We start from the raw sequence: 26,580 nt of genomic DNA on the forward strand, positions 1-26,580 counted from the left end.
GTTTATTTTTGTATTTAATACGCTGACAATTATCTGATTCAATTCGGCTTATATGTATAAAAACTACTAAATTGACTTACTTTTATATTATAGAAATAGATTTAAGATTAGATCCTAAGTATATATTGCTATGCCCCCACGGGGTCCATGTGGAACTACCAAGAATTTGTAATACCTATAAAACCATGGTTGCAATAAATAAATATGAAATATGATAGCGAAATTGTTGAAAACGTGTAACACAAACATCTGTTGCCGACTGTACAGCCTTTTGCTGTCACTTAGTTGGCTTCCGCAGCCGATAGCCTTCTAAATAGCGTTTCAGTTTGTGACGAGCTCACGACGAGGTTACACGTCGGGCAATGGATGCAATGACCTTTTCACGGTTTTAGGGTTCCGTACCCAAGGGTAAAAACCCGGCCAAGTGCAAGTCGGACTCGCGTTCTAAGGGTTCCGTATATTACACAATTTAAACAATGTATTTTGTATGTGAAACGTGAGTGAAATGTCTTTAAAAAACCCGTAGGGGTCGGATCAAAAACTAAGTCATTAAGTCCGACTCACGCTTGACTGCACATTTCTAATCTATTTTGTGTATTTTTTTCGAAATTTTAGACTAAGTAGTTTCGGAGATAATAGAGGGGAAATGGTAATTTTTTGCCTATTTTCTAGAATAACTTCTAAATTGTTTATCCTAAAATTATAAAAAATATATATTTGAGATTCTCAAAATGAGTTATTTCATTTTTTGATACATAACACGATATATTCTGAAACACTTTATTTTTTATTTTTTTCATTTACCCCCAAAAGCGGCCCCCATGTTTGTTTGCGTTACATGTCCGTTTTTGGGTCACAAAATTTCAACTTAATTGGTCCAGTAGTTTCGGAGAAAATAGGCTGTGACAGACGGACAGACAGACAGACAGACAGACGCACGAGTGATCCTATAGGGGTTCCGTTTTTTCCTTTTGAGGGACGGAACCCTAAAAAACGGTACCCTATTACTAAGACTGCACTGTCCTTCTGTCCGTCTGTCCGACTGTCCGTCTGTCCGTCTGTCCGTCTGTCCGTCTGTCCGTCTGTCCGTCTGTCCGTCTGTCCGTCTGTCTGTCTGTCACCATGCTATATCTCATGAACCGTGATAGCTAGAGACAGTTGAAATTTTCACAGATAATGTATTTCTGTTGCCGCTATAACAATAAATACTAAAAACAGAATAAAATAAATATTTAACCCATACAACAAACGTGATTTTTTTGCCGTGTTTTGCGTAATGGTACGGAACCCTTCGTGCGCGCTTTTTCCCCAATATTGAGCATTTGTTTACGTTATTTCTATACAAAATCACGCGCTCTTTCGATTATAGTATGAGTACAGTCACCTGGTATGTTACTCTTAGAAGGCCGCAAAAATAATATGTGACACGCTTTTATGGCTCTACAAATAAGATCGTGTCAGATACTATATCTGACAGTCTGTCTGTCCGGGGCTTTGATGGCATTACTTATCCATAAGCACGCTACAAGCCGCATTTAGCTAAATATTCGATTGTCTTACTCTGTCATTATAACTTACGCATTCGTAAAAAAGGGATGGAAAATAAATAAGCCAATTGAGTCTTGTAAAGTTTCATGAATAACGAGGAAAAGGGGTTAGTCAGTATTTCTCACAAGTTCCACTTCACCAAATGGAATCGGGATAAAAAACCTTTTTATACCATAATGCTTGGCACTTTTTCTTAACCAAATAGACCGCCACTACAAGCCATAAGTGACAAAATGAGGGATAAAAGATTGCCACGACCCGTCATTTCAGACATCACCTCGATCCCTTACCAAACACTCGCTTCACATTCAGACATACTTAAAGGGGCCCACTGACTATCAGTCCGCCGGACGATATCGGCCTGTCAGTTAGAACAAAAATTTGACAGCTCCGAACAACTGACAGGCCGATATCGTCCGGCGGACTCTATCAGTGGGCAGTATCTGTGGGCTCCTTAAGAAAGTAAGGCAGCTAAAATGGCGATGGACAGGACATACACCCAGAGAAAATAGAACAAAATGGACAAAAATTATTACAGAATGGCTCCCACAAGATGGAAAAAGGAAGCAAGGTGGCCAATTTAAAAGATGGAAAGATGATATAAATACAATTGGAGGAACAGAATACCAGAGAGGAATGGAAGAAGCTGGAAGAGGCCTTTGTGTCACAGGACACGCTGGACACCAAATCAAGAAAAACGATGCGAGGAAAAACTGATAGACAATGATGTGCAGTTTACCAGCAATGAAGGCTATAATAAAAATAATCGCTTCAACACAACTATTGTAACTCTGTTCCCCGATTACAAATATTTATAACATATTTTGAGCTCAAGTTCCACTAGTAATCAGTAATCAGTAATTTATTGCTTTCATAGGTACAATAAGGCCTTACATTAAAATGCCGCTCAAGCTATGAACCCTGTAAGAAAGCTAGAAAGCTGCTAGAAAGTTTAAGCCAAAATGGTCTAAGGATTAAGCAGGGTTCAAAGTAACAATACGCCCGAGATATTGCGGGACCTTGACGGGTCCTGTATAAATAACTGGCCATTTGACGGCCCGGGCGGGAAATAGTGTGTTTCTGCGGGTGACACTCGCACGTACACTTAATTAATGGTTGTAGCAAAGAGAATTAAGACATAGAGTGCTCACTCCATACATCAGTTTTATTATTTAAAAAACTATTATTTTCTTAGTCGACATCTAGCGTCGAGTAGTGGAATTATCAGTACTGCTACGCGACGAACGGAGAGTCTAATGCTCAACGATTTTCAGCTAATATTATAACCGGATTAACAGGAACTCTGTTTTCAACTCCTCCTGCTTATAATATTAGTTGTAAATTGTTGAGCAATACACCTTTCGACAGTCGCGACACAAGTGACATCTCATGTCGAGTAGCAGTACTGATAATTCCGCTACTTGACGCTTGATGTCGACTAAGAAAAGGTCTTTTTGGTAACAAAACTGATGTATGTAGTGAGCACTCTATGTCTACTTAATTCTCTTTGGTTGTAGATAGGAAAGAACGCATCAAGAAGAAACAAAGAGCGAAGCGTACCTAATGAGGTTTAGTCATTTTCTGCTCTTGCTACTTTTAGGGTTCCGTACCTCAAAAGGAAAAAAATGGAACCCTTATAGGATCACTCGTGCGTCTGTCTGTCTTTCCCTCTGTCACAGCCCATTATCTCCAAAACTACTGGACCAATAAGTTGAAATTTTGTATACATAATGAACTCACGGTTTTAAAATCTAATATTTAAGTTAATTTATTAAATAAGTTACATTAGTTGTTTATATACTCTCTTTGAAATATACATGTGTGAGCTGTGGTCACCTATAAGTGGCTAAACATCAGTCAATGTCAATTATCCTTGTTGTAATGTACTAGTGTTGATGTATTATCCGTTGGTGATCCTTAAATAAATTAAATTAAATTAAAAAATTAACATAGATATCCCACGATATAGGTATTTAACGTTATTCCTGTTCACACCAGCAACCATCTGTTGTTCCAACTTTCAATTAATTTCGAACAGCTATCGCGATCTAATAATATTTTACAAAATAGGTACCAGCTGCCGTTTGCCGTTTAGCTTATAAATAATTTTAGGTCAGCACTGAAAGAACTTACTTTTATAGGTATTGTGTTGCACATATTACCTTATTTACTAGCTGTATTTTGGTCCGTCGCCTAACTTTTGATATTATAGCCTCCTAAGGCTCCATCATCATCATCATCATAGCTCTTAAGAGTCTGGCTCTTGTCGGTGGAGTAACCGCCACTCCGTTCTTCTTTCTGCCACTGTTTTGAGCTCCTGATACTTCACTACGTTGATTTTCTCCTTGGCTTGGTCCAAAAACGCACGTCTCGGTCTTCCTCTGTCTCTCCTTTTTTCTATTCTTCCTTCTCTTATAGACTTTATGTAAGTATCGTGCCGTATCAGGTGCCCCAACATGTTTCCCCTTCTGTTTTCAATCTTTCTCAGCAGAGATCGCTAATATATAAATAATAATAATATATAGATAGAGATCCTAAGGCTCCATACAAATGAAAAACACAAAATTTACTACTGAAATTTGAACCTATAGTGCAAGGAATAGAGTTGATATTTATTTGTTTGAAAATTTAACGAAACTGATTAACTGTCATGCTCGGTGAAAGGCTGCCTTTCCACTGAGGCGGAGATGAGAGACGTGCGGGAATCAACCAATAGCAATGTAATACACATCTCTTCTCCGCTGGATTACAACCAATCCTATTGGATGATTCCCGCACGTCTCCCTATCATCTCCGCCTCGATGGAAAGGCAGCCTTAGGGTTAATTATGAATATTAAAATAAATAACAGTTCAATCCAGGATATATATAGATCCGTGATTGATTGAATTCATTTTAGCTCGCATTTCTGTTCAACAGTTTCGAGGGTTAGGTCCGGACGAGATTATATTTGTTCGGTTGAGTGGAATCATAACAACGAGTAATTTGTACGTTTATCCATCCGTTTGATTACGATTTCTAGCGGCGGATAACCCTTGTATAGTCAGCTACGATAATATACCTATTATAGCAGACTATAGCTCTACCTTTGTTATCTGGCGGTCGGAAAAAAGTTGTAGGTATAAAAAATATATATATATATATATATTACGTACGGTATTTTTTAGGGTTCCGTACCCAAAGGGTAAAAACAGGACCCTATTACTAAGACTCCGCTGTCCGTCTGTCTGTCTGTCACCAGGCTGTATCTCATGAACCGTGATAGCTAGACAGTTGAAATTTTCACAGATGATTCAAAAATTCAAAGATTCATTTATTTCGTCATCATGGGTTACATAAGGTGTCATTTCGGTAATATATTAGGTCCATGAGCCATGGTGTGCCTTTCGGCGTACGATATGAAAATATAACTATACTAAAATACCTAAGAATACACGCTAAAATATTCTTAGAATAACAACAAACACTTAAAATATAAGGCCAACCTCACATGCAAAAAATTATGATGTATTTCTGTTGCCGCTATAACAACAAATACTAAACAGTACGGAACCCTCGGTGGGCGAGTCCGACTCGCAATTGGCCGGTTTTTTTAGTAGAAGGCAGCTTACGAATAGTTTTGAAAGTGAAACATCTCTGTTTCTATTACATCTCTGTTTAGCCCTATGTTGGCCCTTTAGGCATTAAGGTACATTTTCAAGATAGTTGAAATTCGACTTAATGTCACTATGATAAAGTTCAAATTTTAGTTCGATAAAAGTGCAAAACATAGAACCCTGTAACATCGGGCCAGCGATTTGTAATTTTTTGTATTATTTTGTGCAATAAAGTTTAAATGAATCCATATTAATATTATAAATGCGAAAGTCTGTCTGTCTGTCTGTCTGTGTGTTCCCTCTTCACGCTTAAACCGCTGAATCGATTTAGATGAAATTTGGCATAGAGATAGGTTGAGTCCCTGAGAAGGACATAGGATAGTTTTTATCCCGAAAATCATCCCTTCAGAAAGTAAAAAGCGGGGTGGAATTGAGATAATTAATGAAGCGTCTGCTAATTTGTGTGCATAATATGCTCAAATTGAATAATTGCTATAAGACTTTCTCCAGGCGCTATTCTTACTCTTGCTGGGGTTACTAAGTCCACTCAGACGAAGTCGCGGGCAAAAGCTAGTAATAGATAAAAATGATGTCTGTGTTAGGTATAAATAAACTAATATGTGCCTTACCTATCTTAATAAACGTTAGAGGATAATAATATCACTTCAAATCTGCGATCCTACGAGTATATCCCCCACTTTTCTTTAAGAAGTCGTGACCGTCCCCATAAGTTAATCTCCGGGCACAAGGGCAATTTACAACCGAAGTAACGTAGATTTATTGCCACTCACCCGCTGCGGTGCCGCTATATAACTACAGGTGTTAATGTGAGGTACACAACGTAAGTAAATCCAAAGCCAAAAATTGGCCCCACGTTGGGCGCCAATGAAACGGTTGGGGTAGGAGGATTTGAATTATAGTCCCAAAAGCGTTCAAACAAAGAAATATAGTGAAAATAAAACCGAGCGGAGGTCGTGGTAGTGGTCCGTTAATTTAAAAATAACCTGTCTGGTTTCGGATACTCCCCTGACGTGGCAAGCTGGTACTGCAGGCCCTGGGGTCGGTCGCTGGTGTTGGCCTTTCCGAAGGACTGTCCAAGTCTCTAGTTCCCCCATCCCAAGACTATTGTAAGTTGCATACCACCATTGTCTATTCGATGCTGACTCAAGGGCCTGACACTCTTTGATAGAGAAAGATAGTCTTATTGCGATTCCTATAAGAGGAAAGAGAAAATAGTGCCATGCTTTGTCCTTATCACCGACCGGGTTTTTTTTCATGGTCGGGTTATGGCAGCATAGCTAGGAGGCGATGGCGAAATACCGAATTTTATAAGAATGAAAGAGAAAAAGGATTACGCTGCCATACATTAACCTGTCAATACACGAATATGTCATTTTCTTACCCCTGGTCGCTCGGTTTCATGTCTATAACTACTATAATATGTGTATGCACTCCACTAAAATAAAGTCCCACGCCGCGTCTGTTGGTTTGTGTGTATGTTCGCGATAAACTCAAAAACGACTGAACGGATTTTCATGCGGTTTTCACCTATCAACAGAGTGATTCTTGAGGAAGGTTTAGGTGTATAATTTCTTACGGTTTTGTGTAACTCGTGCCGGGGCGGGTCGTGAATAAAATAATAATTACGAAATGGAAACCGTAGATTTATGTTTACTCAATTTCCCGAAAAAAGTTTATAGTGTAAATAAGCCCTTTTGAAACGACACTCCTCAAATGTATTCAATACGCCTTTGAACCGCATGTAACAATTTATAGCGTAATTTTGATTTAAGGCGAAACAAGCGCTGGTGGCCTAGCGGTAAGAGCGTGTGACTTTCAATCCGGAGGTTGCGGGTTCAAACCTCGGCTCGTACCAATAATTTTTCGGAACTTATGTACGAAATATCATTTGATATATTTTACCAGTTGCTTTTCGGTAAACAAAAACATCCTGAGGAAATCGAAATAATCCCATTAAGGCCTGGTTTCTCCTCTGGGTTGGAACGTCAGATGGCAGTCGCTTTCGTAAAAACTAGTGCCTACGTTAATTCTTGGGATTAGTTGACAAGCGGACCCCAGGGCGAAAAATGTCGGGATAACGCGAGGAAGAAGAGAAAGACTCACCACACCTATACATCCCTACGACACATCTATTCTATTCAGACATTATAATGGCAATTTTATTAGAAATAGGCCAATTATTCATTACTATTATAACATTATAATTTCTACATTGATAGTCTGTTAGTGACCTGGGTTCTAGCAGAATTACCAGTGCTTCGCTCGAAAGAGCGGAGTGTATAACTGAGCCAGAACCCTTTTGTTTTGCTGCAACGCACACAGCAATTCTACGGTTTATTTTTTTAAGTTTTGTTTTTTATCTTAATGTTGCTTTTTTGTATTTCCTGTGTTTCTTCTGTTTTAATATGTGTGTATTGTGGTAAACGAATAAATGGTTTATCTATCTATCTATCTATCTAAAGAGTTAAGGCGAAATGGTGAATTTAGGGTACACGACATTTATGCCAACGCTTATTCTCCATGAATGAACAGCATCATTGATAACGGGGTTTGGTAAGAGTGTGGCTGATACTTGGCTCGGTTGATTTCCTTTTTAGGGTTCCGTGTACCCAAAGGGTAAAAACGGGACCCTATTAATAAGACTTCTTTGTCCGTCTGTCTGTCTGTCTGTCACCAGGCTGTATCTCATGAACCGCGATAGCTAGACACCTGAATTTTTTACAGATGATGTATTTCTGTTGCCGCTATAACAACAAATACTAAAAACAGAATAAATAAATGTTTAAGAGGGGCTCTCATACAACAAACGTGATTTTTTTGCCGTTTTTAGGGTTCCGTACCTCAAAAGGAAAAAAACGAAACCCTTATAGGTTCACTCGTGCGTCTATCTGTCCGTCTGTCACAGCCTATTTGCGTAATGGTACGGAACCCTTCATGCGCGAGTCCGACTGGCACTTGGCCGGTTTTCTAAAACATATCCTCCGAGGAACACGAGTGCAATTTACAACGGACGTAACGTGTATTTATTGCCACTAACACCGCCGTGGAGCCGAGTTATAACCCGGAGTTAATTTGTGAACACGCTGAGGTTTCTAGGAAAGTAAATAAAATGGTTCCAAAACCTCAACCACAGTCAATTTTATTCTTAGAGGACCAAATGCATTTCTATTCGCTTTGTAGAAAACGGAATGCTTTATTTACCTTCTATTATATTGTACCTACGTACCTACATTAGAAACAAGACACAAAAATATAAAAAACACAGTTATAGTTAACGCTATCTCTACTGAGCTCAGCATTCACTTACGTACTAACAATGGAATTATGTTAAACAAAAGCCATTATGTCTTTTGTGCCTGAGCGCGTGGCCTTTGTGCCTGAGGCTCCCACACAATAGCCACGCGATCAGGCACAAAAGCCACGCGCTCAGGCACAAAAGAAATAATGGCTTTTGTTTAACAGAATGCCATTGTCAGTACAGGTAAGTGAACGAGCGCAGCACCGCATACTATACAGTGTAAATCAAATACAACAAAGGCTAACTTATCCCTGTATAGGATCTCTAAGTCGTCGTATGTTGGTAGTTTTATAGAATATTCACGAAGAAAAATACTCCTTCAATGTAAACTTAGGTGTATCTTAAGGGGCACACCCATTACCAGTCCGCCAGACGATATCGGCCTGTCAGTTGTTCGGAACTGTCACATTTTTGTTCTAACTGACAGGCTGATATCGTCTCGCGCACTGGTAATGGGTTTAGACTCTGTACATGTTTTCCATGCCTTAATCTAGTAAATGTATTTAAGTAAGATAGTTTGAAATTGTTAACTTGGTAACTGCACTGCATTCAGTCATACTTAGGTAATTCTCCATGGCATGCTCCACCGCCTAGAAAATACTAAAACACAAAATAGGTACCAATATTAGTAATCGGATGACGATTATTCCTCAATTACTCAAAAACAGCTAAACAGATTTACAACATGCAGCCTTACCACAGAATAAGTAATAGTATTATCATACAGAACGGCCACGCACCGCCCCGCCCCGACTAGAATTACCTCGCCCCGCGACAGCAGATTGACGGCCGTTTGCCGGCCGCTGACTTACTCACACTATGACGCATGCCGCGTGTACAGACGTGCCTTTCACACGCAACGCAAGTAATTTTTGATGTAAAGCGTGTCCGCCCTGTGGCCTTACTAAACTTTTTTTTTCAGGTCCGCCGCGTAGGTCTCGGCAACAGCAACTTCAGGCAGACCTTCGACCTAACAGACCCCTACTGCAACAACGTGTCCTACGACTACGTTCCCATGCACGACCCCCACCTGGCCTGCTACTTCGCACAGAAAGCCGCCAGGAAGAGGATGAAGCAGCTCGGCTTCTGCACGACGGATGGCAGGGCGGTCTGCTCATTGAAAGACTTCAACCAGTATAGGAAGTATCTGTATAATGAGTTCATGGATCAGATACATCAAGTTATGAAGGTTATCGTAAGTAGCTTACTCCTAGTAAATATAAGTCTTGTCACATTAAAACAATGAATGACAGAAATCAGACCCTCAGCAGTCCTATTCGCCATTAAACGTCCAAGGTATCTTTGAAGCAACATAGCTGAGGTGTATTTACATAAGTTGATATTAAGCAGCGTTCAGTTCTATGAAATTAAGATCCTCGAAACATATCAAAATATGAAATAAAACTATGAAAACTGATTATGTCGTGTATCTTGAATTTATAATACATCCTGACGTTTCGACGACAGCGTTCGTGGTCAACGGGTGACTGAGTCACCCGTCACCCGTTGACCGCGAACGCTGTAAAGGGTTCGAAACGTCGGGATGTATTATAAATTCAATATACGCGATATAATCCGTTTTCATAGTTTTATTTCATGTGTAACTATCGCGGTAACCGAAGACAATATTATATCAAAATATGTCAAAAAGGTATGTTAGTTTGTTTACCCTTACAAAACTATTTGCATACTAAAATGGTCATATTTTGTAGATCATGATGATATTTCTGATTATTTAAGGTCCTATATACTTCTATTAGATAACTCAAGGATACAATTCAAATAGCTTATCTTGACCAGGACGAGCGGTGCCGGGATGATCTGACTATGAAACGCGTGGAGAAAGACGTTTCCCGCAGACAGGACATCTTCAACAGATCTGAACGCGCCAGAGAACATCTGGAGAAGGTGGCTAGGGAGAATGCTGCTGAATGGGCAGAGAAGAAGCGACTGTAAGTTCACTATATATTCCTTATATCATCATCATTAATTTAAGAGCCTAGCTCTTGTCGGTGCAGCAATTTCCATGTATCTCCTTCCTGAGCCTTTTGTTTGACCGCCTGATACGACACGACGTTTATCTTTTCCTTAAGTTGGTCCATGTATGTTCTTCTTGGTCTCCCTCTCTTACGCCTTCCTCCTACTTTCCCTTCCACAATATTTTTTATGAATTTTATTTTTCGTGTCGTAACAGGTGCCCAACCATCTTCCCTCTTCTGCTCTCAATGATTTGCAACAGGGACCTCCTCTCCTGTACAAGGTTGAGAACTTCCTCGTTAGATTTTCTCTCGGTCCAACTAATCTTCTCTATCCGCCGCCAGCACCACATTTCAAAGGCTTCAAGTCTTTCTCTGTATTCCTTATATAACTTTACAATTTTTTATATGGGGAGGGCGCACAGGATCTGATCCTACCTTATCCTTTCCATCATCGGACATGCAGGCGCGGGGAGCGAATGCACCCGTTCGTGGTCCACGTTCCATTTGTTCGCACGAAACGTTTTGCCTCTTCCTTTTTGGTACGGACGGCTAAAGAATGGAATGCGCTCCCGCCATCTGTATTCCCTGATCACTATTGACCTCGGTCTCTTTAAAGCAAGAGTGAATGGGCTATTACTGAACCGGTGAGCTCCATCTTAGGCCCTGTCTTCACTTTCCATCAGGTGTGACTAGGGCCAATCGCCGATCAGTTTATAATAAAAATATATATAAATACATATATGTATGTAGCACGAAGCCTAGATATTTTTGCTGATCACAGCCCGCTTTAGAAGAGGCAGAGAAGGGGCGCGAGAGTATTCCATAATTCACTTTTTCATAATAGCTGGCAGAAAAATATTATTTACTTCATGTAAATTATATAGACTTATTTTCACATTAGCGGAGTAAACCTTCAATAATTATTGAATCCACTGACGAACTGATAAATGTACCTACTGGAACCAATATCATTACTGCAGCGAAATCTTAGGTATACTAATATCATAGGCGAAACGTCACCCGACAGACTGGTCAAGTGGTCACCTTCTGCCTCGAACCAGGTCTCACTGGGAAGACAATGTGAAGTTAGAACCAAGCCAGTAACGTGACGTTAATTTGCGCATGATCGGGACACGTGGAGAGCTCACGTGTCAGAGGCTTAAACCCTTTTTGCGTCGCTGAGTCACAAAAGTAAGTTGGCATTGACAAGAACGCCAATTTTATACAAGCAATGAAATTATAAAACTAAGGCAAACATGAAATAAAACTATGAAAACGGATTATATCGCGTATATTGAATTTATAATACATCCCGACGTTTCGAACTCTTTACAGCGTTCGTGGTCAACGGGTGACGGGCGGGCTGTAAAGAGTTCGAAACGTCGGGATGTATTATAAATTCAATATACGCGATATAATCCGTTTTCATAGTTTTATTTCATGAGTAACTATCGCGGTAACCGAAGACAATATTAAGGCAAACATCTAACACAAACATTGTTAAAATTGGACCAATTCGTGAAAGTTTGCAACAATCCCTACCCGGACCGTGTATTTAACTATTAAGTACCTAAAACTATCCCCAGCGAGCGATCCAACATCCAACTAAAACTTCTCATCCGAATGTAAGTGTCCGCATGAGAGTTGAGGTGAATTAGAAATATGGAGTACCTACTAACTACAAAAAACCGGCCAAGTGCGAGTCGGACTCGCGCAGGAAGGATTCCGTACCATTACGCAAAAATAAAACGTCAAAAAGTTCGCGTTGTATGGGAGACGGGAGCCCCACTTATGTAAATATATATTTTATTTTGTTTTTAGTATTTGTTGTTATAGCGACAATATAAATACATCATCTGTGAAAATTTCAACTGTCTAGCTATCACGATTCATGAGATACAGCCTGGTGACAGACAGACGGACGGACGGACTGACGTACGGCGGAGTCTTAGTATCTAATAGGGTCCCGTTTTTACCCTTTGGGTACGGAACCCTAAAGAAGGTATTGAATCAACGAATGAGTGAATGTAATCAAATTGCACTATAAGTTTTAATATTATATATTATTAATATTATAGGACATTGCTAATAATATAATATCCAAATAGTTACTTACAGAAATCGATTGATTTTGAGATATTGTATCAGGTAAGTTTCTAGTTTACTTAAAAAGCTTTAAACCGGGAAGCATTTTGCACCACAAATTTAGCATAAATATCATCATGAAATATAAATAAGTACCTATTTATATTTCATGAGATTGTCACATGATTTACATGATGAATGCGAGATGGCCATTACAAAATTTCCAGCTTTCCCGTCGTAATAAATATTCAAGTCGAATTTTCCTCGTTAAAATTCTCAATAATTAATTTTTAACTGCAAAAGTCGATTACTAAAGCTTGTACGTACTTAGCAGAAACGAAAATATGTACATAAATGTATATTTTATGAATAAAGATTTATTATAATTATGTAGATCTGCGCCAAATAAATGTTTCCGTCTGAAAACAGACTTAACATTCTTAACGAATCGCGAACGTGAGCCCACAACAGACTAATTAATGTCTATGCTTTATTTCCATTTAGTTCCCACGCAAGCCTCCCGTGTATCTAACTGCCCTGACTACTAATCCAAACATTGCTACATCATTTTCAACCCTATCTTTTACAAAATAGTGTCCTATAACTGTGCATATTGACCTGTCGCAAGGCCCTATACTAGGAGGACCCATAACTCTCCATTTACTGGCAATTAGTAATTTAGTCGCGCTTTATAAATATTTCTTTGCTGAAATTGCTTGTCCCAATTCGCTTTCAAGTGGGTGTTGGTATTTTTAATGCGTAGCTCCTTTAATTAGAAATTATCGTCGCCATTTTTTGACACTTTTTTTTGCGTAATTAAGCCAATTAAGTTCTAAATCTGCCGTCTTAAAACGCTCTTATTTTGAGTTAATGAGCCTTGATATTTTTTTAACACAAAAGTTTGCTTTGTTTGTTTACCTAATTATTTTTAGTGCAACCTTGCTAAATGGATTTTAATTTGTCAACTATGAAAGAAGCAAAAAAAATTGAGTCAAACTAGGTCAGAGAAGTTTTATATCGTCTGGCTTATTTAGAAGTTATTTAACTGCTTTTTTAGGTTATCATACATAACTGTGAGACAGTGTAAGGCCTGAGTGGACGCTCGAAGCGGAGCGTGCAGCGTGGCGTCGGGCTCACAAGTGATTTGAGCAACGTGCACTAAGGCCGATCCTATACGTTTGCATTTGTTTAACATGCACGCGGCACGCCCCGCCCCGCTACACGCCCAACTCGAGCGTCCACTCAGGCCTTACACTTATGCTGCCTTCCACCGAGATGGAGAGCAAAGGTGAAGAGGCGTTTGGGAATCAACCGACAGCGTTGGTTGTTCTCCAGCGGAGCGGAGAAGAGTACCAATTTTATTCGCTGATTCCCACACATCTCTTGTCATCTCTCTTCGCCTCAGTAGAGAGGCAGCTTTTGTCTGGCAGGTGACTAATATCCTATGTAGGTTATTACTACTATGCGATAGATGATACTGACAGATAAAACACTGCCTAAACCGTTGATGGCATGGAGACTATATAAAGGAGCCAAATCTCTATGTATGAAAAGTGTCCATCAAAAAACAGTAATTAGGCGGCGCCACCATACACCGAAATACTACCAAAAACAACCTACGTAATTTGGTCGGGTTATTTATTGCCTTATGTCCCAGAGCCTAACTAGCGCCACCGGAGAGATTAGGAACTATTATTTAAAGCTAAAAGCGATCACTTTTGCAACAATTCTGCCTTAAGAGATTAGCATCCTTTCTATACCATCCATACGTTGATGGTAGAACTGCCCTAAGAAGACTTTTTTTTTAGAAAAAGGGCGAAAATAATGTTATTTTTTTGTATCTAAATAGTTTTTTTGTGACTTGGTAAAACTTGGTAGTTCTTTGTAAATGGTCTAGACAAAACAAACAATCACTATTACACACAACTTAATTAAATTCTGAACAAAGCAACTTTACTTTATTTATTTACATACAAGATATATACAGTGGTACTACGTAAACGAAATTAATAACTAGCTTAAATCTAAAAAAGGCCCTTGAGGCATTGTACCAAGGATGCTGGCGGCATTTCCCCGCTGTATCGCAATGCTGATACGTTGAAGTTGAAACTCTAGGTCCATGGGGTCCCAGCGCGCATAAGTTGTTTGCAGAAATCGCGAAGCGTCTAGTTGACGTAACTGGTGACCGAAGAGCTGGCGGCTTTCTCGCACAACGTATCAGCATTGCGATACAGCGGGGAAATGCATCCTTGGTACAATGCCACAAAGCAACTAATCTATATCATAATTTATATCTGATTATTTTCTCAATCAGTCCTTTATTCCTAAGTGGGTGAAATATCTCTATATATCATATTATATCGCAACTAATTACGTCTAGGTTTCAGGAGTCTTATTAGAAAAGTTTTTGAGACAGATGATATTAATGATAAGATATTTCTCATTACCTGAAACTAATGGATCGTAAATTTTACACCACCATTTTGACTCAGAGGCCAATTCGAACGTACGACTTCGACGTCGACATCTGAATGATATTTAAATGATATCGATGATGTGCGAGAAGTTCTAATGAAATTCACGATAACTAAAGAAGTTATTTCGATATCATTAAAATCAGAATGATATCTAAATAACTTCTAGGTGTCTTCTTTTTCTGAGTGTACGTTAGTACGTTCGAATTTACCTGTCGAGTGTCTAGCATGAACTAGGTCTATAAAACTGCGTACCTTTAGTAATAAAACCTTGTACAGACTTTTTTAAGCATTTGAAACTGCGATAAAAAAAGTTCAAAGGAACATGCCAATTCTTTGTTTCTTATTTTACAACATAAATGATAAATGAAAGCTAATTTGTATAAAAATATCTAATAATAGACAAGCTAATGAGAACTGAGAGTAAAATTTTTACGCGACGCATTTATACAAATCTTGTAACATGAAAAATATATATATATTTTTTTTAATGTTAAGAAAGACAGAGTAAAGCGGAGCTTTATATTTACCTATTTACGTTTTTAAGGAATTTTTCTTACTTGTACGCAATTTTTTCTTTGCTAAAACAGCAATATGGGGCATTTTCTATGAAAAGGGACCTTATTGTCGATGGCGCTTACGCCGCACAGCGTCGCGCGCTATTGTATTTATATCGGAGCATCGTTAATAATGGCGTAAGCGCCATCGACAATAAGGTCTCTTTTTATACAACAAACACACACGAACACGCACACACAATCACTCAAAACACACACGTACACATGTTATGCAAGCCATATATAGTTTGTATAGAATGCTTTTTTACTCCCTTCTTTTTTTTGTGTTTCCACTTAGTTATTGCATGTTAATTGTACTTTTGTGGACATCTGTTATTGGCTATGTTTTCTGTTCACTATGATTTGTATTGCTGTTGATGCCCCAAATAAATAAAATAAAATAATAAATAAATAAAATAGAAAATACCGCATATGTTCCATGAATAGCTCATTAAGAGGGGGCTTGACTTGATAGAAAAAATTGCGAAAACCTGCATACTGTAGTATCAGTATAATTTTAGTATAAAATAGTATAAAATGGCCGGTGGGGCCGGAAGGTTCTGGAGTGGCGTCCGCGTACCGGAAGACGAACTGCCGGTAGGCCTCCAACGAGATGGAGCGACGACCTGGTGAAGGTCGCGGGAATTCGGTGGTTGCGAGCGGCACAGGATCGGTCGGAGTGGCGAGCCTTGGGGGAGGCCTATGTCCAGCAGTGGACGTCTATCGGCTGACATGATGATGATGATGATGATAAAATAGCTACTGATATAGCCGAGGGATTTGACTAGCAGAATTTTATTCACAAGTATACTTTTATTGTTAAGAGTCCGCAGCAAGCTCGGCCGAATTTCACCTTCCCATACGAAAGGAGTTTCGTTCGCATTTTCAAACTACGTGTTGGATTGTAATGAAACTTTGCACATACAATGACATTATGTATATCTAGTTCTGTAATTAGTTTATATAGCTCTAGTATATAAAACAAACAAAGTAGAGCAAAAGCAAGTTTTGTATGAAAAATTTAAATTCGCTGTATTTTTTTAACTTTGGTATCTGAATAATAACTTTGGTATCTACATAAACTAATTACAGACATAGATATACCTTATCCTATTGTAAGTACAAAGTTTTTATCTAGCTAGTCGTTTTAAAATAAGAGCGTAACTACGTTTGTATGGAGAACCGAGCTTGCCGGATCTTCCGTCGCAAGTTGCGTGCCATATCTTTTGTTCCTTTCTAATTTCATGGCTTTACACCTCCTCTTAATTTCCTTTTCGGAAGATAAATCTCAGGTTCAGTGCTCAAGACAGGACCATTACCAATGTCGATTATTTTCCCTTCAGCCCCAGTACAAGAAACTTTATACAGGTGTAAATCTAATACGGGCAATAAATTAAACCAGTTTTTTTTTATTATTATAAACTGATCGGCGATTGGCCCTAGTCACACCTGATGGAAAGTGAAGACAGGGCCTAAGATGGAGCTCACCGGTTCAGTAACAGCCTATAGATATAGAATTAATCCGTATAATCAATAAATAGATTTTTTTAAGTTACACTTAATTATGACCCCGTAGTTCATTTTTAAGGGTTCCGTACACGCTATCTCCGAAGACCCAGACGACCTGAATTTTCTGACGCCGTCTCACTTCTTATCAAGCGGTCCAAATTTGACAATATACGAACCGAAAGAGACGAGCGGACGAGATGGCAACTTGTGCAAAAACTATTCTCAGACGTATGGAAGAGGTGGAAATCAGAACATTTGTGCGAATTATCAAAACGAATATACAAACGTAGTCCTCATTTTCCTCTCTGGATATTGCCATTATGGAAAATATTTTTTTTCGATTTTTTATTGTAGTAAAAATTAGGAGCGAAAAACTAATTTCATACAAATTTTTAATTGCTCCTAACTTATAATAATAAAAAATTCGAAAAAACTCAAAACGTAGGGGCATAGCTGGTTGATATATAACAAATTGTGTCAAAATATTTTCAAATAATGTTATTATCCAGAGAGGAAAATGGGAACTACGTTTGTATGAAAAGGCGATTTCGCGCGGGTCCTCCACTTTCGTCTTAAGAGACATAAGATGACATGACATTACGAGATACGAGCTTTTTAATAGTAACTGCCAACATGCGTTGACAGTTACTTTAAAAAGCTCGTACCCCGTAACTTGAGTGTTGTATTCTAGGAGGATATAACCAAATGGAGTAGCCATTAACAGGCATTCCCCTCTGTCGAAAATCGGCCATTGGTCATACACAATGTATGGACTGACGTTTATCTGACATGGCTATTTTGACGTTACGTATACATTTGACGTTCCCCTCCCCCGCAAAAATTGGCAGACTTTGTTGTACAGCAAATTACAGACGTGGCGGGTCCGTTTGGTTATATCCTCCTAGGTTGTATTACATTGCGCGCCGAATTATTTTGTATGGTTAAAATTTTCATTGTATTTCTAAGCAAAATCTGTCTCAATATACATACATACATACATACACATAATCACACCTATTTCCCGGAGGGGTAGGCAGAGACCACGGATTTCCACTTGCTACGATCCTGACATACCTCTTTCGCTTCCTTCACTTTCATAACATTCCTCATACACGCTCGCCGGTTTAGGGTGCTCTTGACCTGGCCTTTCTTCAGGATTTCCCCGATATGATCAGAGAAAGTCCGCCGAGGTCTGCCCCTTCCAACTCCCGTTTCTACCTCTCCCTTATACACTCTCTTTGTTAGCCTCCTTTCACTCATTCTTTCCACGTGTCCAAACCATCTCAACATACCTTTCTCAATTTTTGTCACTACATCTTCGCTCAGTCCACACTTTTCCCTTATCACACTGTTCCTAATTCTATCTTGTAATCTTACCCCACATACACTTCTCAACGCTCTCAATATACTATATGCTAACCACCGTTTAAATATTCGCCCGTATTGAATTTACACACTGTATAATACCCACAGCTCTCTCGTGAAATGTAATAATGTTGAAGCAAACAACAATCCCGAAACAATCGAGTTAGGAACACATTCCATATCACACGTGTGATTATCAGTCTTATAGCTTTGTGATAAGGTTCAGAGTTGTTTTAGGGTGTTGTGTATAGAGCTTGATATAAGGGTACCATCGGCAACGTAGATTGATTCTAGTGTAGACTTAGAACAGCTAGGTATAGATCGTCATATTTCATATGATTTCAGTGCTATTGAACTTATTGAGTGTAAAATAAAACTATGAAAACGGATTATATAGCGCATATTAAATTTATAATACATCCCGACGTATCGAACCCTTTACAGCGTTCGTGGTCAACGGTTTTCATAGTTTTATTTCATGAGTAACTATCGCGGTAACCGAAGATAATAATATATTGAGTGTAAGTTGAGAATTATGATATATGGAGCCCGCTTTGTGGTAGCGTTGTATTTCAAGTGGTGGTTTACTTATTGAATCGTATTGTGCAATTTTTCGGAAGTTTAATGTATTTACTACAATACCATTGCTTTGTTACATCCATAATATAATACGCTAGTAAATTACTGTACAGAATCATCTCGGGATACGGTTTTCTGCAGGATTCCGTTTTAGGTGTATACGTGCTAATATAGTAACGTTCACACGAGTATTCTGTTTGCGGGATACTGCACTCATACCACAGAAAACGCGATCCTGCAGAAAACCGTACTTGCGAAAAGCTGGAAGTCAGTGGGAAAGCGGCCTTACTCGTAAGAGATAAAGGCTCGGCCAAACACAAGGCCGCGCCGCGTTCGCGCGCGCGATGAGGGCGTGTTGAGAGCGCGAGGCCGGCGCGATCCGCGCGCGACCTGTTTGAACAGGTATCACGCGGCGCGGACGCGGCGTTGCGTCGTGCCTTGTGTTTGGCCGAGCCTTAAAGCAATAGCGGCAGCCATTAGGTACAAATATGAGTGATCTGACACACCTGTGATGCAATTAGCCAAGATTGGAGCTAGGAACGTAATTGTTCCAATTTCCATGTTCCCGGGATTACCTTCCGCACTGATAACTGTTAACTTAAACCTTATTCCAACGACATAAGATCCATTGTTGGTTAAGAACGTTGTTGTTAGTATAGCTTCATCTTCTCAAATGACTTTTTCATCTTAGACGGTAATCTGTTAAACAAAAGCCATTGTCTCTTTTATGCGAGCGGTCGGGCATTGTGTGCCATTGCGTGTGAGCGCCGCACGCGCCGTGGCACGCGCCAACACACAATGGCACACAAAGACCGACAGCTCACTGAAAAGAGACAATAGCTTTTGTTTAACAGATTACCGTCTTAGACGAAAAAGTCATTTGAGATGATGCAGGCTATACGTGGTATCATCATTTGCTCGAAGAAATGACACTTTTTACATTAACAAATCATATCCATTACAAGTTCCGATTAAATTCATGACCTGTTTATACAATCAGAATAAGCCTCCTGATACTTCTTGCAAGCGATACGAAGCTTTAAACGCCAGCTACGCGCTACGCCGTAGCCTCGTAGCAGGCTCTTGACGAATTTAACCCTTTCGCTGCCTCTAAATGGTTCTCTAAAACCAATTATTCGCATAATTTCATTTACCGAATGATCAAGTGGCAACATTCCCAATTTAACAGTTAGACCACGAGTTTGACACTGACATAATATTATTCGCTGACGTCAGCGTAACTTACTTTCTATACATCTCGCTCGCTCGCTAGAAAGTAAGTTACGCAGACGCTAGCGAGTATGTCAGTGTAAAACTCGTAGTAAGGCTACCTGTACGCAATCGTTAGAAACGATTAGTAGCCGTTGTTGTGTGACATTAATGTGCGAAACCGTCAGTTTCACAAAGTTACCGGACGCTTTCAAAAAACATCCATTAGCTGTTTATTGTGTTTACTCAACTGAATTATTTATTACTAAGCACTTTTATAGATGGAGGATTTTATGTTGTTGCATGTAGGTAAATATGTAGCGAATACGATTGTATTAGAGAGCTCTTGATGTCCCTATTTATACATAAAACTAGCTTTGCCCACGGCTTCGCCCACGTGATTTAAAAATCTACGTCGTTTTGTCTATGTATAATGTATAGGGTGCGGGGGAGGAGATCTACAAAAATATGATTTTAATTATGGGTGTAATATGGAAATTTAATTTTACATAGGTTGAATTAAAGTGGATTATATTTTGCGTTCTTTTCGGCCCAGCACCGTGAGTACCTTCTATCCTTTAAAATTCGTTTGGGAGCTAACATAAATCAAATATACCAATCAATTTCGTTTTTCTTAAAGTTAATGTATGAATATTTAAACTAAAATATTGTTAATATACTATAGTAACTGCAGTCTATCTAACTTGTTCTAATCGTCAAGGAAGCGGAGAAATTATAACCACTATATCAGCCCATTCGGGTACCCTTACCAAGATTCATATTACGCTACCCTGTTCTTCGATGCATGCCTTTAAATTTACTTAGCTCCACTTGCACCATCCCACTAACCCGGGGTTAAGCGGTTAAACCGTTAATCCAGTGTCAAATTGTACTGGTAACCGGTTAACCTGGGTTAGTTGGATGGCGCAAGTGGCGCTTACTGACTTAAAGTCCTATGTCCTCAAGGTGAGGGCGTCCACACTGCGCCGCAATTTCGTTCTGTTGGTCCGAGAGCTGGTGGAAATTTGGAGTAGGTCCTTGAGGCAAGCTGAAAATTTACTTGATGCTTCTCCTATCTTACCCTACCTCAGCACTACAAGTCTGGCTGCAGGGTAGCGGGTCTAAACCAACCTATAAATTTTTAAAGAATTTTTTTTTTGGTGCCCAAAAAAGGTTCTTGAGGCAATCTGTAATTTCTACAAGTGAAAATTGAATATCTAAATAGTCATAAAAAAATTATGCCAGACGATTTGGCCGGGTCTTTAACCTTGCCAAACGCGTGCAAAATATTTTTTTTTTTAAATTCAAAAAAGGTTCTTGAGGCAATCTGTAATTTTTACAGGTTAAAGTTAAGTATCTAAATAGTCATAAAAAAAAATAAGCCAGACGATTTGGTCGGGGCCTTCTACCTGCCAGACGATCTAGAAAGTTACGTATGGCACTTACTCGCACGCAAAATTAAGTTTGTTATCCTGTATAAATGTATGCTAATACAAAGTTATTTTTGTAGTGCAGTAAATTAAAGGTAAAAGGTACAAATTAGGATGTACGATGTGATTGTGATTATGAATATTTGTATATTTATGATAATTATGTACACTGAGTATTAGTAGGGATATAGTAAATGTAATATGACCGAATTTATAAGAATGTATTGTAATTTTAATAAATACATGTACAATTTAAATACAGAATAGTAATGTGTTGTAATTATTATAATGTGTGAATTTGTTATTTTATTATTAATGCTTGAATAATACAAATAATAATACAAATATGATGATGATGGTGATTGTTTCATGTACTCATAGGTTATTCAGTGTGTGGGGTAAAAGGGGGCGAGAATTTTATTATTTTTGCGCTACTACGCACGGTTTAGAAGCTAGAGCCATATATATATATTTATTTTTCGTTGTTTTTAAATTTCATAATTTTTGCGCTACGACGCACGGTTTAGCAGTTACAGCCCTATAACGTTTTTTTTATTTTTATTTTATCATTGTGTTTTTTATACCACTTATGGGTTCCTTGAAAGGGAACGAAAATTTGTTTTTTTTTGTGCTACGACGCACGGTTTTGGAGATACAGCCCTATAAAGTTGTTTTTTTTTCTTTTTGGTAATTTTTTATATTAACTCCTAAAGCTTTCCTAAAGGGGAGGAAAATTTTGATTATTTTTGCGCTACGACGCACGGTTTAGCAGATACAGCCCTATAACGTTTTTTTGTTGTTTTTTATTATTATTGTGTTTTTTATTTATCACATGGGTTTTTTAAAGGGGAACGAAAATTTTATTTATTTTACGCTACGACGCACGGCTTAGGAGATACAGCCCTATAAAGATATTTCTTTTGTTTTTTTTTTTTTTTTCAAATATAAATTAAGGATCATATCTAGAGGGGAACGAAAATTTTATTATTTTTGGCGACGCATGGTTTAGGAGATACAGCCCTATGAAGATTTTTTTTTGTTTTTTTTTTTTTTAATATAAATTAAGGGTTACCTAGAGGGAAACGAAAATTTTATTATTTTTCGCTACGACGCATGGTTTAGGAGATACAGCCCTATAAATTTATTTTTCTTTTTTTTTCTTTTTTGATTTTCATTGTGTTCTTTATTATATTTCTTTGGGGTTTTTTAAAGGGGAACGAAAATTTGATTTATTTTACGCTACGACGCACGGCTTAGGAGATACAGCCCTATAAAGATATTTCTTTTGTTTTTTTTTTTCAAATATAAATTAAGGATCATATCTAGAGGGGAACGAAAATTTTATTATTTTTGGCGACGCATGGTTTAGAAGATACAGCCCTATGAAGATTTTTTTTTGTTTTTTTTTTAAATATAATTAAGGGTTACCTAGAGGGAAACGAAAATTTTATTATTTTTCGCTACGACGCATGGTTTAGGAGATACAGCCCTATATATATTTTTTTATTTTTTTTTATTTTTTGATTTTCATTGTGTTCTTTATTATATTACTTTGGGGTTTTATAAAGGGGAACGAAAATTTTATTATTTTTGCGCTACGACGCATGGTTTATAAGATACAGCCCTATAAAGATTTTTTTGTCTTTTTGGTTTTTTTTTTCAAATATAAATTAAGGGTTACCTAGAGGGGAACGAAAATTTTATTATTTTTGCGCTACGACGCATGCTTTAGCAGATACAGCCCTATAAAGATTTTGTTTTTTTTTTGCGTTTATTTTAAATATAAATTAAGGGTTGCTTACGCGGGAAAGAAAATTTGATTATTTTTGCGCTCCGACTAAAACAAATTTCAGCTGTTTAGCCCGTTCGCATGAACACAGATGCCATGTTTACATTAAAATAAAAATAAATACTCAATTTCGTATGAAATTCCTTTAAGCGAGGTTTAGACTAGCAATAACTTGCATGCAATTTTCATTACATTGCGGTATCTGATAAACATTTTGAATGCAGTTTACCTTAGTAGTCGGTAATGTAACGTAAATTGCATGCAAGTTCTTGCTAGTCTAAACCTCGCTTTACAGTTCTCTCGAGTTGCTCCGCCCGAAACGTGATACTTTGAAGGCTGTTTTGACGCACATGAGGACGATATTTCATTGCATGTCAAGAAAATTAAACGATTAAAAACGATTATCGTTCCAAAAACTTGTTATTTAACTGTACAGCGAATAAAATAATTTAAATAACTTATAGTGACGTCACAAAGTTTGTGACTCCCTCACAACATGTCACATTTTCTTGACCCCCTCCCCCCCTAAACGTGTGATGTAATTAATTTTATTTCATTTATTCATTTATTTCAATCAACTTAGGATCATAATACATTACATTATAACATTACATAAAATTATTATATTACAGTTAAGATTAAAATTAAAATTAAATTAGACTAAAATTATATTAAACCCCTAAAATAATTAATTAATTATTTAATAAATTATTTATTATTTAATTATATTATATGATATATGAAAGATGAAAAATAAATCATGAACACAGCCATGCACGCCATGTTTACATTAAAATAAAATAAAAATATTTCCCGGCCTAGGCCTTCGTCATAACTAATGAACTACCCATGTATCTACAATAGAGATACAGCTGGACATATTGTCGCTAATTTCAAATGTACTATGCCCACACCCTATTCATACCCATAATTATCATAAATATATACTCACAATCACATCGTACATCCAAATTTGTACTTTTCTCTTTAATTTTCTGCACTACAAAATTAACTTTGTATTAGCATACATTTATACAGGATAACAAACTTAATTTTGCGTGCGAGTAAGTGCCATACGTAACTTTCTAGATCGTCTGGCAGGTAGAAGGCCCCGACCAAATCGTCTGGCTTATTTTTTTTATGACTATTTAGATACTTAACTTTAACCTGTAAAAATTACAGATTGCCTCAAGAACCTTTTTTGAATTTTTTTAAAAAAATATTTTGCACGCGTCTGGCAAGGTTAAAGACCCGGCCAAATCGTCTGGCATAATTTTTTTATGACTATTTAGATATTCAATTTTCACTTGTAGAAATTACAGATTGCCTCAAGAACCTTTTTTGGGCACCAAAAAAAAATTCTTTAAAAATTTATAGGTTGGTTTAGACCCGCTACCCTGCAGCCAGACTTGTAGTGCTGAGGTAGGGTAAGATAGGAGAAGCATCAGGCAAATTTTCAGCTTGCCTCAAGGACCTACTCCAAATTTCCACCAGCTCTCCGTCTATGTCTTGGGCTGCGTGCTTGACCATGATTGCCCGATTGCCGTCAACTTTAAACAGTGGCGTAACTAGGGGGTGGGGGGGGGCAAGTGCCCCGGACGCCATCCAAAGGGGGGGGGGCGAAATGGGCAAAACGCAGGAGCAGGGAAACTGTTGTCAGTCGTCAGGGGGCGCAAATTTGGTCCTCTAGCTACGCCCCTGAGTTTAAATAATTACAGAAAAATTATTGTTTTAATGAATTACAGAGCAAAGGAACAAGAACTAAAGATACAAATGCGTATGAACTACCTACAAGAATACAACGAACGCATGCGCAAAGAACGAGCGAAGCGCGCGCACGAGAAGGAGACCCGTATCAAGTTGGTATTGGTTTATTTTGTATTTTTAGCACTACAAAAATTGAAGAAGAGAGACAGAGAGAGAGAAAGAGAGAACTTTTATTTAACACCACAAACATTATTGGTAGGTACATTCGAAGTCGATCTTAAAATCTACTTAACAATTTACATACTAAGGAACGGTTACATACTGGGGAACGGAGGCTAAAGCGTTTATTAAGGAACTTGGTCACCGGCTTAGGGATAGGGACTGCGATCCACGCTCCAGGTCGTATCTGGTGCAGGGGATTTCGTTGGCTGTACAGCGTGGAAACGCTGCTAGCTTGATGGGAACTTTTGGGCCAGATGCGATTCGGGGCGATGCATACTAAGTAGGTACCTAGTTAAGTTGACATTGACATTCAAAACAGCGTGATGTTAAGAAGGGGCTCGACTCAGCATATAATGTTGCAGTAAAGACGAAGACGAGAAGACCAGCATATACAATTTTTATGTTGGGAAGACCGTCATAGTGCATAATACTTTTTTATTTCTATACGTACGTCGCTAAGACACAGTCAGAAAGGAATAGTTTCGCTCCTTCTGCTCTACCAATTTTCTGTAAGTGGACTATGTGTTCAAACTCAAGAGGAAGCGACGAATGAGCTTGTAGACGGTCTTACCTGATAGACGGTGTTAACCACATTGGCCTTATATCTAACAAAATAGTATGTCAATACGGCTCTTTTGCCTAAGAAATTTCAAAAGTAGGTAGAGTTAGACCAAAATAAGTCTGCAACGATTTTGCACTTCACACACACACTTGCACTGCGTGTGCTATTAAAATTGTTGCACACTTATCTTGGTCTAAGTATATAGCTCCATCCGAAAGAAAGCAAGAAACTAGTTTTTCTAATAATAAATAATGAAAAACAACAAAATGGTGGGACATAAAAGTTGGGGAATGGGAGAAACGCCCTCATGAGTACATAATGCATGCATTTATTTTTTCACCTCAGCAGCTCGAACAAGCCTACTTTCGTCACTCCCTGGAGTGAGGAAAGTGCGACTTTCCTCACTCCAGGGAGTGAAACAATGTAGCTTTTTAATTTAGTGAAGGCCATGAACTTCATACTTTTATTACATTTTTTTTATGGTACGGTACGGTACGGTACGGTCCGGTCCGGTCCGGTCTCGTCTCGTCTCGTCTCGTATCGTATCGTATCTTATCGTATCGTACATATTATAATACTTTTTTTTTCTGTTTATAATATATTATATTTATCTATTTTTTCGAAATACATTTTAACCTTTAATATGTTCTC

At 38.2% G+C, this 26,580-nt stretch overlaps 1 protein-coding gene across 1 annotated transcript in view; it reads left to right on the plus strand.

The window, feature by feature from the left end:
• The window catches only part of LOC134755697 (uncharacterized), a 49,797-nt gene that overhangs the window by 10,406 nt on the left and 12,811 nt on the right, over positions 1-26,580 (plus strand). Inside the window, exons 2-4 of the mRNA XM_063692245.1 lie at positions 9,385-9,657; positions 10,263-10,414; positions 25,184-25,297. Coding sequence (XP_063548315.1) covers positions 9,385-9,657; positions 10,263-10,414; positions 25,184-25,297 — 539 coding nt within the window. The remainder of the gene's footprint in view (positions 1-9,384; positions 9,658-10,262; positions 10,415-25,183; positions 25,298-26,580) is intronic.

Source organism: Cydia strobilella, chromosome 3 (assembly GCF_947568885.1).
Source record: "Cydia strobilella chromosome 3, ilCydStro3.1, whole genome shotgun sequence".
Lineage (NCBI taxonomy): Eukaryota > Metazoa > Arthropoda > Insecta > Lepidoptera > Tortricidae > Cydia > Cydia strobilella.